At 35.4% G+C, this 14915-nt stretch overlaps 1 protein-coding gene across 2 annotated transcripts in view; it reads right to left on the bottom strand.

Moving 5' to 3' along the window:
* LOC132398003 (intermembrane lipid transfer protein VPS13B-like) overlaps nt 1–14915 on the bottom strand; it is a 1044617-nt gene that overhangs the window by 774994 nt on the left and 254708 nt on the right. For both annotated transcript variants that reach the window (XM_059976892.1, XM_059976883.1), the window contains exon 13: nt 3810–4004. In XM_059976892.1, coding sequence (XP_059832875.1) covers nt 3810–4004 — 195 coding nt within the window. The remainder of the gene's footprint in view (nt 1–3809; nt 4005–14915) is intronic.

The raw sequence follows: 14915 nt of genomic DNA on the forward strand, positions 1-14915 counted from the left end.
TCTATGTTTCTATGTACTGTATAAGTGCAATGGCATATTGAATGGATGACAACTGTTGTGGGGTTGCAATGGGACAAGCTAAAATATATTTTAAAACTAGAGCCAAAAAAAATTGTATTTTCCCTGATGAATCATGCTAATACCCTCCTACAAAGTATTGTAGCAAAATAAATTACTCAGGGCAATTTGCAACAAGTTATCAAAAGAAATTTGAAACCAAGCCATACAATGATATATTATAGCAGGTGACCAAAAGCTTGGTCATACAAAGAAAGGTTAAGAGGAAACTTTAGAGGAAATTCTATATCTGACGATCTTGCAACTATTGGTGCATGCACCAACGATTGAGAAATTAAATTTAGGGTTGCCCAGTAGAACAATGTTCAAGTATTTTTAAATACAAGATTACATGCATTTAAGCATTTAAGGTGGGGAGGGGGAGTTGAAGGAAGATGTGTGAGAGTTAGGTATTTTTATATACAGTGGTGGGTACCTGCAACAGGTTGCCGGGAGAAAAAAGCAGATTTAAGATGCTGTTAGATTGACATGTGAAAATGCAGGGAATACAAGGATCTGGATCACGTGCAGGCAGAAAGATTTGGTTTCATTTACCATCATGTAAAGACATCATGGGCTGAAGGGCCTTGTAGATGTGAACCTCCCATGATTCAGGACATTTACAAAGACAGGTGAGTAAAAAGGACCCGAAGGATCATTGGGGACCCGAGTCGCCCCAACCACAATCTATTCCAGCTGCTGTGGAAACGGTACCACAGCAAAAAAGCCAGGACCAACAGGCTCCGGGACAGCTTCTTCCACCAGGCACTCAAACTGATTAACTCACGCTGATTTGAGTATATAGCTATGTTACATTGACTGTTCTATTTATTATAAATTATTATATATTACTATGATTGCATATTGCACATTTAGACAGAGACGTAACAAAGATTTTTACTCCTCATGAATGTGAAGGTTGTAAGAAAAAAAGTCAATTCAATTCCTGTATTGTACAGTTCTGTGTTTTATGATCACTCACAATAAAGAGGGTTGCATGACTGGAGTGGGTTACAAAAGTATGTGCAAAGCTACAGAGAGGTTTGAAAAGACTGAGAACATTAACTTGTTGTTATTTCTTTGTTTTAAAGATATAGTGCCTTATAAGAGTATTCAGCACCCAACCCTTTGTTCACATAAATGAGTATTTCAATCAGGGACTTTAATCAATTTAACTGAGAATTTTTATTTGTGTAGCACACACTCCTTTTTTTCACAGTAGAGTCCTAGGAACTAGGAAAATTGTAAAGCATGAAAAACTAAAAATTCAAAAACTGAAATGACAGCAGTTCAAAAGTATTCATTCTCACTTTCCTTAGTTCTTAGTTGAACCACCTCTAACAGTTATAAAACAGCCAGTAGTCTTTTTGGATGAGGCTATATTCGCTTTGCACAACATGATGGAGCAAGATTTGCCCATTCCTCCAGGTAACATTGCACAAGCTGTGCCAAAGGTTGGGAGCTACAGTGGACAGCAACTTCGAGGTCTTGCCAGAGATGATCAATCAGATGAAGTTCAAGACTCTCACTGGGCTGCTCAAGGACATCAATTTTCTTCATTTAAAGTCACTAACATGATTGCTCAACAGCGTACTTCGGGTTGCCCTGCTGGAAAATGAGCTTACTTCCCTGTTTAAGCTTTCTGACAGAGGCTTTTATTTCAATCCAGGGTCTTCCATCAATCCTGACTAGATTTCCAGTCCCCGCTGCTGCAAAGCAACCCAATAGCATGATGATACGCCCATCTTACTTTGGATAGAGATAGTGTTACCAAGTTGATGCACAGTGTTAGATTTACGCTATGTTGAAGCCAAAAAGTTCCACTTTAGTTTCATCTGACCACAAGACTTTCATCCACATCTTTATAGTATCTTCGAAGTGACACTTTGGAAAGTCTTTACAGAGAAGGATATGCTTTTTTTTGAGCCATGGCATCGTCCTTGTCATTCATCCATAAATACCCTTTTTGGGCAAGGCCTTAGAGATTGTGGAGCCATTTTACAGCTTTATAGAACCCTGGTCAGACCCCACTTGGAGTACTGTGCTGAGTTCTGGCCACCTCACTACAGGAAGGATGTGGAAACTAGAGAAAGGGTGCAGAGGAGATTTACAAGGATGTTGCCTAGATTGGGGAGCATGCCTTATGAAAATAGGTTGAATCAACGTGGCCTTTTCTCCTTGGAGTGACGGAGGCTGAGCTCCTCCAGCATTTTCTGTGTGTTGCTGTACAATTTCTTGTTTTTAAATATCTGTGGTTTGCCTCCTAGCCTTCTCTCCTCCACCTGTCAGAACATTTCCTTACCCTTAACTTCTCTTTAGATTCCTCTAATTTTCTACAAAACACACTCTTCCCACTGGGTTCCCTCTCCCTTCTGATCATAACATCTCTCTTATATGATCCCAAGCTCCACCTTCCTTTCACACCAGATTTCATTCTCTATCGCCCTCTGTTGCCTGCACCTATCACCTGCCAGCCTCGACTGCTATTGCCACTGTTCTCTCTTCCATCTGCTTTTCACTGCTCCTCACTTGGATTCACCTGTTGCTTGCCAGCTCTTGCTTCAAATTCCCCTGACTGCTTAATACAGGCTATATCCTCTCTAGTTTTCAGTCCAGGTACGGCTTCTCAGCCCAAAATGCTGACTGTCCATTTCCCAACACATATATTGCCTGACCCAATGAGTTCCTCCAGCAGCTTGTTTTTTTCATTCCAGATTTAAGCATCTGTAGTCTCTTGTATCTCCATTTTACTCATCTACTGAAAGTCCAATAGACAATGGGTGACCTCCTTCTTGGAAAAAGTTGTAAACAGAATGAAACCGCAGGTAGTAGATTGTTCCCACATATTCAAATCCTCCCAGCATTCTAAACCATTCCATAAAACACTACTATTCAGATTGCTAAAGCAACTGCAGCATTTAAGTCAAGCAACTAACTCTCAATTGTTTTGGTAATCAAACTCCATATCTCTTTCAAAAAGCTAAATGCATGGAACACTCCACCAGTCTCAAAGTTGCTCTAATGATCAATAATCACACAGCATAACTGTATGCAGTTCTCTCCCCAAGCTCACTGAAACAAAAACAAAAAAATAACCTCTTCACCTCAGCACATCCTTTTCTCTCCCCTTTTCCACTGTGCATTGTAGATTATTGAAGCCATCCACCAAATCTTCCTTTTCAATGTCCTTCCATAATACTTTCTTTACTTCTTCTCTCCCAAATCCTTTTTCACTGAAATCCTCAGCAACATTACCCCCATCTTTATCTTTTAACGTTCCCTAACTTCTTGTCTCTTCACTCATTTCTACTCAATCCACCTAAACATTCTTGAATTTTGTTCTTTGACCAAAGGCAGAACATAGAATATACAAAACATCTTAGATGCTGAAATTTGGAGTAAGAAACTAACTTCTGGAGGATCAAATCAGGATGCATAATTTTAACAAAAATGGTTAATTCCTCCATCTGCCCCCGCCACCACCACAGATGCAGCTCAACCTACTGAGTTCCAGCAGATTGTTCGTTGCTCCAAAGGTAAATTATAGTCAACAATATGATCAGTTACTAAAGTATGAAATAATATATAGCTTTTTGTTTTGACTCATAATACAGTAACCTAATATTTCATACAAACAAAAGGCAACAGTAACTACAACAGCAGCATGTTAAATGTCAAGCTATTGCTCATTTTTTTCAGTTAAGCAGCTCAGATAATTACTTTTATATAACACATAAGAATTTCTATTTAACCTGAGCGAGGTTTGCTGTATGGCTCATACTCATGATTCAGACCACATGCCACCATCTTCAGTATTCTGTGAACAGAGCTACTGTCCAGACGAAGCTCCATTGAACCTATAACAAGACGCTTGGTTGACATCTCTTGGACATTGCTCATGTCTTCATTTTTGTTTATGGAGACATCTTGCTGTTGATTCGCTGAACCTGAGATCAAAAAGCAACACGGCATTAGTATATCTTTTCTTAAGGAAAGGAAAGCTGTTTAAATGTTGATTAAAAAAATAAATGTAATAGCAGCTAATTAAAATGAAATCAAAAATTGCAGAACTCAGCAAATCAATAATTTCAACCAGCTCCTCTATTAACAAAGGGAAACTGCATTCATGACAGGAAAAACAGATGAATAAAATAGATTATCAAAAGTTAAGCAACACACACAAAATGCTGTAGGAACTCAGCAGGCCAGGCAGCATCTACGGAAAAAAGTAAGGTCGACATATCGGGCTGAGACCCTTCATCAGGATGAGAAAAAAAGATGACAAGACAGAGTAAGAAAGTGGGGCGAGTGTAGGAAGAACCACAGGGTGAGAGGTGAAACTGGGAGAGGGGTGTGTGGTTCTTCCTCTCCTGCCTGCACTTTCTTACTCTGACTCGTCATTTTTTCCCAGTTCTGATGAAGGGTCTTGGCCCAAAATGTCAACTATACTCTTTTCCACGGATGTTTCCTGGTCTGCTGAGTTCTTCTTACATTTTGTGTGTGTTCTTTGAATTTCCAGCATTGTGGATTCTCTTTTGCTTATCAAAAGTTAAATGGTTAATTAAATATATCATAGCTAATTAAAAAAATCTGCATTAAAATTTATATCGAACTTGGATTGTAGAGTTTTTTTATTAATGAGTATCCATTCTAGTAGAGTAAATTGCTTTTGCAAACATTTCTGGATCAAATCACACCAATTCAGAAACTTAACCAAACACCATTTTTCTATTTTCTTCTTTGAGCAGAATTAAGCAATTCTGCCTATTGAGTCTGCTCTACCAGTTCATCATGGCTGACTTATTATCCTTGTCAACCTTATTCTATTTTCTTAACTCACTTCTAGCTGTGAGTTAACTTTTGACTGTGATGTAAGTTTGGCATCAAGTGTGCAGAGAATAGCATGATTCCTTATGTACTGATCTTTTTAAATGTTCTTCAGGAGAACTTAGATTATGTTGCCTTGGAGTCATGTCCCACAGGGCATTCTTGGATAAGTGCAATGAGAATCTCACAGAACCCTCCAGGTAAGTGAGCAATTTCCATCAATCACAGACTATTATAGCACAGAAACAGGTCTGTTGGCCTACCTAGTCCGTGTTGAACTATTAATCTGCTTAATCACATTGACCTGCAGCAGAACCATATCCCTCCATACCCTTCCCATCCACAAGCCTATCCAAATTTCCCTTAAATGCAGAACTCTGCAATGCCACCACTTGTGCTGGCAGCTTGTTCCACAGTCTCATGACCCTTGACTGAAGAAGTTTCCCCTCATGTTCCTCTTAATATTTTCACCTTGCACCTTCAGCCCATGACCTCTACTTCTGGTCTCACCCCACTTCAGTGGAAAAAGTCTGCTTGCACTTACCCTGTCTTTATCCCTCAAAATTTTGTATACTTCCATCAAGTCTACACCCCCCCCCCACCCCCAACTCATCTACGTTCTAAGGAATAAACTCCAAACCTATTCAACTTTACTTATGAGTCAGGTCTTCCTGACATGGAAATATCCTTAAACATTTTCTCTGCACTCTTTTCAATCCTATTGACACCATTCCAGTAGGCACATGACAAAAACTGCATAAAATACTCCAAACATGGCCTTGCCAATATTTTGTACAACTTCAACAAAACAGCCCATTTCCTGTACTCAGTACTTTATATTTATGAAGGCCAAATGTGCCAGAAATGCTCTTTATTACCCTATCTACCTTTGACACCATTTTCAAGGAATCTATATTTCTACATCACTCTGTTCTACCACACTCCTCTGTGCAATACTGCTCATCATGTACAGTACAGTGCAAAAGTCTTGGGCACAGATATACAGCTGGGGTATTTAAGACTTTTGCATAGTATTGTATTTCTCAACTTGAGGCAGAGAGTGAGTTTATAAATCTGACAGGAACAAAGGATGTCGGAAATGGCAAGGTGGAGCTCTGCGGAAGGGGTGTTGGACAGATGGCAGAGAAAAAGTGCTAGGGTGGGAGGTAAAACAGGTATAGACACAACCAGCACTGAGTCATCAGGCAAGGTCATCTGATTCCAAACAATTGGTTTATTAATCATTACAGAATGTCTTCCAGGTGCCTCCTGCTAAACTCCCCCACACCTCTCCTTTCCCCTTTTCCTAACAATGATTCCATTCTCCCTACCCACTTTTTACTCTTTGTCCACAATAGAGACCCATATCCGAATCAGATTAATCACCACTCACATGTCATTAAATTGTTTTATATTGCAGCAGCAATACAGTGCAATACACAAAATTACTTCAGTTCTGTGCAAATATTAGGCACACAAGCTATGTGCCCATTTCTTTTGCACAGTACTGTCAGTCTTACCCTGGTCTGTCCTCCAAAAGTGCAACACCTCACACTTTTCTGCATTAAGTTCCATCTTTCATTTTTCAGCCCATTATTCCAGCTGGTCCAGATCACAATGCAAACTTTGACTGTTTTCCTCACTGTTCACTACACCCCCAATTTTAGAGTCCTCCACAAATCTGCTGACCTAGCTAACCACATTATCACCCAGATCATTGATATAGATGTCAAACAACAACAAACCCAGCACCAACTCCTGTGTCACACCAATAGTCACAAGCCTCCAGTCAAAGAGGCAACCCTCCAGTACCACTCTCTGGCTTCTCCAACAAATCCAATGTCTAAACTAATTTATTACCTCATCTTGAATGTCAAGCAACTGAACATTCTTGACCAACCTCATTATGGGGTCTTGTCAAAGGCCTTACTTATGTCTATACAGACAACATCTATTGGCTTGCCTTCATCAACTTTCCTGTGAACTTCTTTGAAAAATTCTGTAAGATTAATTAGACACATGCCATGTTGAATATCCCTGATCAGTCCCTATCTATCCAAATACTCATATATCCAGTCCCTCACTGATAATATGTGACATGGCTGTACCTATACCATAAGGTGAGACAGCACAAGCATGTTTCACTGGACAATGTGGATCATAATGTGTGAGTACAGTGTTTGATGTCACCATTTCCTTTACCTTCATAAAAGTCACCTTATACTGTTTTGTCCATTGCCATTTCTTGGCAATCTGTAGTAATGTGTTCAAGAGGTGAAGCACGGGTGCCAGATTTGGCAGGAACCTGTTCTAGTATTTGACATATCCTAACAAGGACCGCAAATGTGACATATCCTTTGGCTTTGAGACATCCATCACGGCTTGAATTTTCTCAGCACACTTGTGCAATCCTTTATTAAAAAAATTTTTTTGTTGAGTTTTCAAATGATTACAGAAAGAAAAAAATATATACCCTTCCCCCCTTACCCCTCCCCCCTAACATCCCTATAAAAACAAAGAAAAAGAAAAAGAAAAAAAAGAAAGAAAGAGAGAGTGCCTGGATATCGGAAGATCCCCACATGCTCCACGAAGTTCGTAATAACTTTAGTATATATATATTTATTTATTTCCCCAAATAACCAATTATTTTATCTTCAGAGCACCTATATATTTAATCCTGTCTTTTGTAAATAAGGGCGCCAAATTTTCAAAAATGTTTCATATTTATCTCTTAAATTATAAGTAATTTTTTCAAGTGGAATACAGCTGGAAATTTCATTCTTCCAACGATCTATACTTAAGTATGAATCCGATTTCCAAGTAACTGCAATAGCCTTTTTGGCTACTGCCAGTGCAATTTTTATGAATTCTTTCTGATATTTATTCAATTTGGGTTTCGATTTTATCCCTTCAACATCGCCTAATAAAAATAATACTGGATTATGTGGAAGTTGTGTCCAATAATTTATTCCAATAAAACTCTTAAATTTGTCCAAAAAGGTTGAATTTTAGAACAAGACCAAGTAGAATGTAAAAAAGTACCGATTCCTTGGTTACATCGGAAACACTGATCAGATAAATTTGGATTTTATTTTTTTTTGTGGTGTAATATATAACTGATGTAAAAAATTATATTGCACTAATCTTAACGATATTTATTGTATATGTCATACTATCAAGACATAGTCTTGACCAATTTGTTTCTTCAATTTTAATATTCAAGTCACTTCCCCATTTTTGTCTTGACTTATGGATTCCTTGTTTAATTGCCTGTTTTTGAATCAAGCTATACATACAAGAAATAAATTTTTTAATTTTTCCCTTTTGAATTAAAGTTTCTATTTCATTAGATTTCGGCAATAACATTGTTTGACCTAATTTTTCTCTTAAATAAGCCCTTAATTGGAAGTAACAAAAAAGAGTTTTGTTTGATACTTTATATTTATTCTTTAATTGATCAAATGACATTAATATACCTCCTTCAAAACAATCTCCTATATATCTAATCTCATTTTGAAACCAATTTATAAAAGTTGATTATCCATTGTAAAAGGAATAAGTCTATTTTGAACTAAAGATCTCTTTGCTAATAAAGATTTGTCTCATCATCAACATTTATCTTATTCCATAAGTCAATCAAATGTTTTAATATAGGAGATTCTTTCTTTTCCCGTATCCATTTAGATTCCCATTTATATATAAAATCTTCTGGTGTATTTTCTCCTATTTTATCTAGTTCTATTCTAATCCATGCCAGTCTATCTTTCTCAAAAAATGATGCAATAAATCTAAGTTGATTTGCTTCATAATAATTCTTAAAATTTGGAAGTTGTAACCCTCCTAGATCAAATTTCCATGTCAATTTTTCCAATGATATTCTTGACATCTTACCTTTCCAAAGAAACTTCCTCACATATTTATTTAACTCTAGAAAAAAATTCTGGGGTAGTTGTATTGGTAGTGATTGGAATAAGTATTGTAGTCTAAGGAATATATTCATTTTTACGGTATTTACTCTACCTACTAATGCTATTGGTAATATCATCCATTTATCAAGATCTTCTTGAATTTTTTTCAATAATGGTAAGTAATTTAATTTATATAAGTTCTTTATATCATTATGAACTCTTATACCTAAATATTTTATACCGTTTGTCAGCCATCTAAATTGAGTTATTAATCGACATTGACTATAATCTCCTTTAGTAAGAGGTAAAATTTCACTTTTATCCCAATTTATTTTGTAACCTGATATTTTCCCATATTCTTCTAATCTAGAGGATAATTTACGCAACGAGTGCAATGGGTTTGTTAAGTAAAGCAGAACATCATCAGCAAATAAGTTAATCTTGTATTCCTCCTGGTTAACTCTGAAACCCTTAATATCTGGGTCCATTCTAATTAATTCAGCTAATGGTTCTATCGCCAACACAAATAAAGCAGGTGATAATGGACAACCTTGCCTAGTTGACCTTGTTAACTGAAATGGTGTTGAAATTTGACCATTTGTCACTACTTTAGCTTTGAGATTAGTATTTAAGGTTTTAATCCATTTTATAAAAGATACTCCTAATCCATATTTTTCCAATACCTTAAATAAAAAATCCCGTTCCAATCTATCAAATGCTTTTTCTGCATCGAAAGCAACTGCCACACTCATTTCCTCCCTCTTTTGAGCCAAATGAATTATACTAAATAACCGAGTTACATTATCTGCCGATTGTCTATTTTTAATATATCCTGTTTGATCCATATGTATTAATTTTGGTAAGTATTTAGATAATCTGTTAGATAAGATTTTTGCTATTATTTTATAATCAGTGTTTAACAAAGAAATAGGTCTATATGATGTTGGCTTTAAAAGATCTCTTTTTTTTGGCAATACTATTAAAATAGCTGTCGAAAAAGATTCTGGAATTTATGCTTTCTTTCTGCTTGATGTATTAACTCTATAAAAGGAGAAATTAATAAACCTTTAAACTTTTTATAAAATTCAGGCGGAAAACCATCTTCTCCTGGAAATTTATACTTTGAAATGATCCTAGAGCTTCTTCGACCTCTTTTAATGTAACAGGCATATCTAATCCCTTCTGTTTTTCGGTATTCAATTTTGGAAGAGTTATTTGTGATAAAAACCTTTCTATCTTAACATTATCATTTTGTGATTCTGATTTATATAATTCAGAATAAAAATCCTTGAAAGTTTCATTAATTTCTAAAGGTTTATAAGTAATTTTATTTACTCTTGTTCGAATTGCATTTATCGTTTTAGAAGTCTGGTCTGTTTTTAACTGCCATGCAAGGAACTTATGTGATCTTTCACCCAGTTCATAATATCTGTTTAGTTCTCATAATTGCTTTTTCTGTTCAATATGTCTGGTGTATTATATTGTAACTTCTTGTTAATAAGTTGTCTTCGTTTTTCTTCTGTCATTTATCTTTGAGATTCTTTTTCTAATTTTGTAATCTCTTTTTCCAATTGATCTATTTCTATCATATATTCCTTAATTTTTGAAGTATAACTTATTATCTGACCTCTCAAATATGCCTTCATTGCTTCCCACAATATAAATTTATCAACTGAATGTGAATTTGTATCTAAAAAGAACTGAACCTGCTTTTTCATAAAATCACAAAAATCTTGAAGTTTTAGTAATATTGAATTAAATCTCCATCTATAAATTGATTCCTTTTTATCTATCATTATCATTGTCAAAGGAGAATGATCTGACAATATTCTCGCTTTATATTCCACATTTTTCACTGTCTTGAATATTCATTGATAATAGGAAAAAATCTATCCTTGAATATATTTTATGTCTATTTGAATAAAATGAATAATCTCTTTTGGGTTAATTCTTCTCCATATATCAATCAAATTTAAATCTTTCATCAAAGATAGAGTTAATTTTGCTACTTTTGATTTTGTGACAACCTTTGTTGATCTATCTAAAACTGGATCTAGACAAAAGTTAATATCTCCACTTATTAATATTTTGTCATGTGCGTTAGCCAAATTCAAAAAGACTCTTGTATAAATTTTACATCATTTTCATTTGGTGCATAAATATTCATAAGTCCATAGTTCTGAAAAAATTTGACAATGTATAATTACATATCTCCCCGTCGAATCAATTAATACATTTTGTATTTTAATTGGTAAATTTTTATTAACCAAAATTGCAACTCCTCTCGCCTTTGAATTAAATGAAGCTGCAATAACATTTCCAACCCAGTCTCTTTTTAATTTCTGATGTTCTATCTCTGTTAAGTGTGTTTCTTGTAAAAAAGCTATATTTATTTTCATTTTTTTAATGTATGTTAAGATTCTTTTTCTTTTCACCGGTCCATTAAGCCCATTAACATTAAAACTTTAAAAATTCAGTAAATTAGTCATTATTTTATTACTCCAATCTATAATAATACCTAATCTTTCAACTTTGGTGGTATCTTGTGGAATCTTTTTTAAATTTTCCATGTTGCTATGTGTGTCCCCACCGATCATCCAGGCAGAAAGATAGAAGAAAAATAGATTATAAAGAAAAAAACAAAATACCCCCTACTAATGTTGTGGAAAAAAAAGAACACAACATTACCCCCCTCTGTTGTACGGGTCATGGCAATCACCATGATTACACACGTGAATCCCACAGTAATTGATCCAAAGCTCCCCAGCCCCCCCGCAACATAAAAAAGTATGTATATAAGAAGAAAAAAAATACTATTCTCAATTAGTATTTCTCAAATTTTGTCTTTCTCCCCTGTATCATCCTTAAATGTCCATCACTTCCATTCACTGCCTCTGTCTTCATCTTTAATCCATTACGCTTGGAGATCTGTATGTGTAGTTAGTGAATAATTGGGAGTTTTTGTGCGAACTCCTCCGCTTCTCGATAATCGGTAAAAAATCTTCTTTTTCCATCCTCCAAAAAAATTATCAGTGTTGCTGGGTGACGCATTATAAATTTATAACCCTTTTCCCATAAAGCTTTTTTCCCTGGGTTAAATTCCTCCTTTCTCTTCAAAAGGTTATAACTTATATCAGGATAGAAAAGAACTGCTTTCCCTTCTATCATCAATGGCCCGTTTCTCTTTTTGGCACATTGGGCAGCCGCCTTCAGGATCTTTTCTTTATCTTGGTATCTTAAGCATTTTATCAAAATTGATCATGGATTTTGATCAGCTTGAGGTCTTGACCTTAAGGCTCTATGAGCCCTTTCAATTTCGATTAGAGTTCCTCCTTCCATTTCCAAGTTTTCAGGGATCCATTTTTGAAAAAAATTTATTGGATCTTCTCCTTCTATATCTTCTTTAAGTCCAACAATTTTAATATTGTTTCATCTACTATAATTTTCAAGCTTATCCATTTTTTCCAACAATTGTTTTCTTTCTGATGTCCAAGCAGTAATATCATCTTCCATTTTATTCATTCTTTCAACCATGTCTTCTGTTGTAGCTTCCAAATCTATAATGCTCTTTTCCATTTTTTCCTGTCTTTTTGTCATTTTATCAAACATAATCTCCATATTTATCTTTTTTATTACTTTTAATGTGCTTAATTTCTCTAATTTACACATTATTTGCATCAAAGTCTTTTCTATATTTCCAGAAAAACTTTTACCTCCACCTTCATCTGATTTTTCCAGAGAATCTGAATCTATCTCAGATTCACTTTCACTTTTGCTTTCAATTGTAACTGGGATTTGTAGTTCAGGTTGCTCTCGTTTGCGCATGTTCCTTCCTTCACGTTTGTGCAGTTCTCATTGGTCTTTTTCTTTAGAAATGGTCCATGTTGCCGCAGTTTCCTGTTCTGTATCGCTGGAGGTGAAATGTACCTGAGCTCGCGGTTCATTGGCAGAAGTGGGCCTTGATTCTGTTCCAACTTGCATTGTTTTCACGGTAGTAGTTTTCTTCATCTTCTGTTTGTGAGGCATAACTTGAAACTGTCCGGAGTAGTTTATAAGTAACTTTTAGAAAGTATTGACTAACTTTTCTTCACTTAAACATTAATTTACTGATTTTTTACGGGAGAGCTGGGTTCCCACGTCTCGATCCTACGTCATCACATGACGTTCCCCCCCCCCCCCCGTGTAATCCTTCTGCATCAATAGTGTGACCACAGTAAGAGATGCTGGGATTAAATTATTCGTATTTGATGCGTTGTGCTCTGAGCCCATAATCTTCCAAACTTTTTAAACACCGTCTTGAGGTTTTAGAGTTGCTTCTTGTCACCCTTACCAGTAACAATGGTGTAATTCAGGTAACACTGAGCACTTGGGCAGCCTTGCAACACCTTGTGCATACCTTTCTGTCAGAGCGCAGATGTAGCTGCTACTCCAAGAATAAGCCTATTGGGGGTGGAGTTTCAAGATGGCGACGTAAACATCTGCCTTTAGGCGCTCTTCATTTTTTCAACTATAATCACCCCTTAATTAAATCTTTTCGAATTTAATCACATGGGTTGATACTTTTGATTAACTTTTTCTTCCTAAAATAATATTTGATCTAATCTCGACAAACTTAAAATGGCTACAAGCAAGAAATCGTCTAAGGAACCTGTATCCATCGACGCAATCTCTACTCTTTTGGATGCTAAACTGGATATTAAACTTTCGAGTCTGGAAGGCAGATTGGATGGTAGATTGGGAAGCAGACTGACAAGTTTGGAAAATAAACTTACCAGGAAAATATCCGAACTTGAAGAAGCTGATAGATCGCTTGAAATTAAACTTCAATCGCAGGCATCGGACATTCAGCGGCATGAAGATAAGATCGCGACTCTTGAAAAATCCATTTGTGAAAAAGTACGTACAATTGAAGCGTTGGAGAAGAAGGTAGAGTCGAATGCTAAAACTATGGATCAGTATAAGTTTAAAATTACTGATCTCGAAAATCGATCTCGTAGACAGAATTTGCATATCATCGGGTTTCCCGAAAAAGTTGAGTCCGGTGATTTAACTGAATTTTTCTCTAAATTACTATGGGAAACTTTCAGTGCTGAAGGTTTGCAATCCAAACCTGTTATCGATCGTGTTCACAGAGTTGCGAGATTTTCGGCTCTGTCTGATAAACCACGAGCGGTGATTGTTCGCCTTCATTATCCTCGGGAGAAAGAGCTTTTAATTCGATTAGCTCGTAAAAAAGGCATGATTTCTTATAACACCAATTCATTCCGAATTGTTGAAGATTATTCTTATGATGTAATGAGATCAAGAATCGCTTTTAAACCAGTGATGGCAGAGATTTATTCGATTGGCCTTAAACAAGCTTTAATGTATCCAGCGAAGCTCAGAATTACGTTAAACGACAACAGTCAGCAATTTTTCAAAACACCGGAAGAAGCGAAGAAATTTGTTGGAATATAGATCTTCTAGTGCAACTTGAACTATGTGTCATGTTGAAGATTCCTCGGAGAGAGGGTGCCATCTCATTTTAAGTAACCTACGAAGTTGGGTTATAACTTTCTATCCCGTTCTACGGGACTGGCTCTTATTTTTCACTATTATCACTGTTTTATGGATGCTTTTTTAACTTTTATAATATTGTTTTTTATTCTTTTTTCTGTTTCAGATATATACATCTATGTCTTGTAATAATGATTTATTTTTTTTTCAAGATGTCGTTTCTTCTTCCCATAAGACTCTGCTTTTTATAAACATTTATTTGTTTGCCTGTACTTAGAAATGGGACGAATGTTTTGAATTTTTTTTAGTTTTTTTTATATATATTGTAGTGTTTATTGAATCTTTTTTGATCCTATTTTGGTATTTTTTTTATTATTAAACTTTTTTAATAGATTGTTGAATCTACATTTATATTTTGTAAGATGGCTTTTTTCAAAATGTCGTTTCTTCTTCCCATAAGTCTTTGCTTTTGAAACGTCATCTTTCTTGCATTTATATATGAAATTTTTTTAAAGGTATATTACACTCTTAAATTTTAATGTTTATTTTTTTTGTTAAAGATTGTTTGTTTTATTATATTAGTTTTCTCATTCTGATTGACATATATTTTCTTTTTGCAACCCTATA

The sequence above is a fragment of the Hypanus sabinus genome, chromosome 1, assembly GCF_030144855.1.
Source record: "Hypanus sabinus isolate sHypSab1 chromosome 1, sHypSab1.hap1, whole genome shotgun sequence".
Classification (NCBI taxonomy): Eukaryota; Metazoa; Chordata; class Chondrichthyes; order Myliobatiformes; family Dasyatidae; genus Hypanus; species Hypanus sabinus.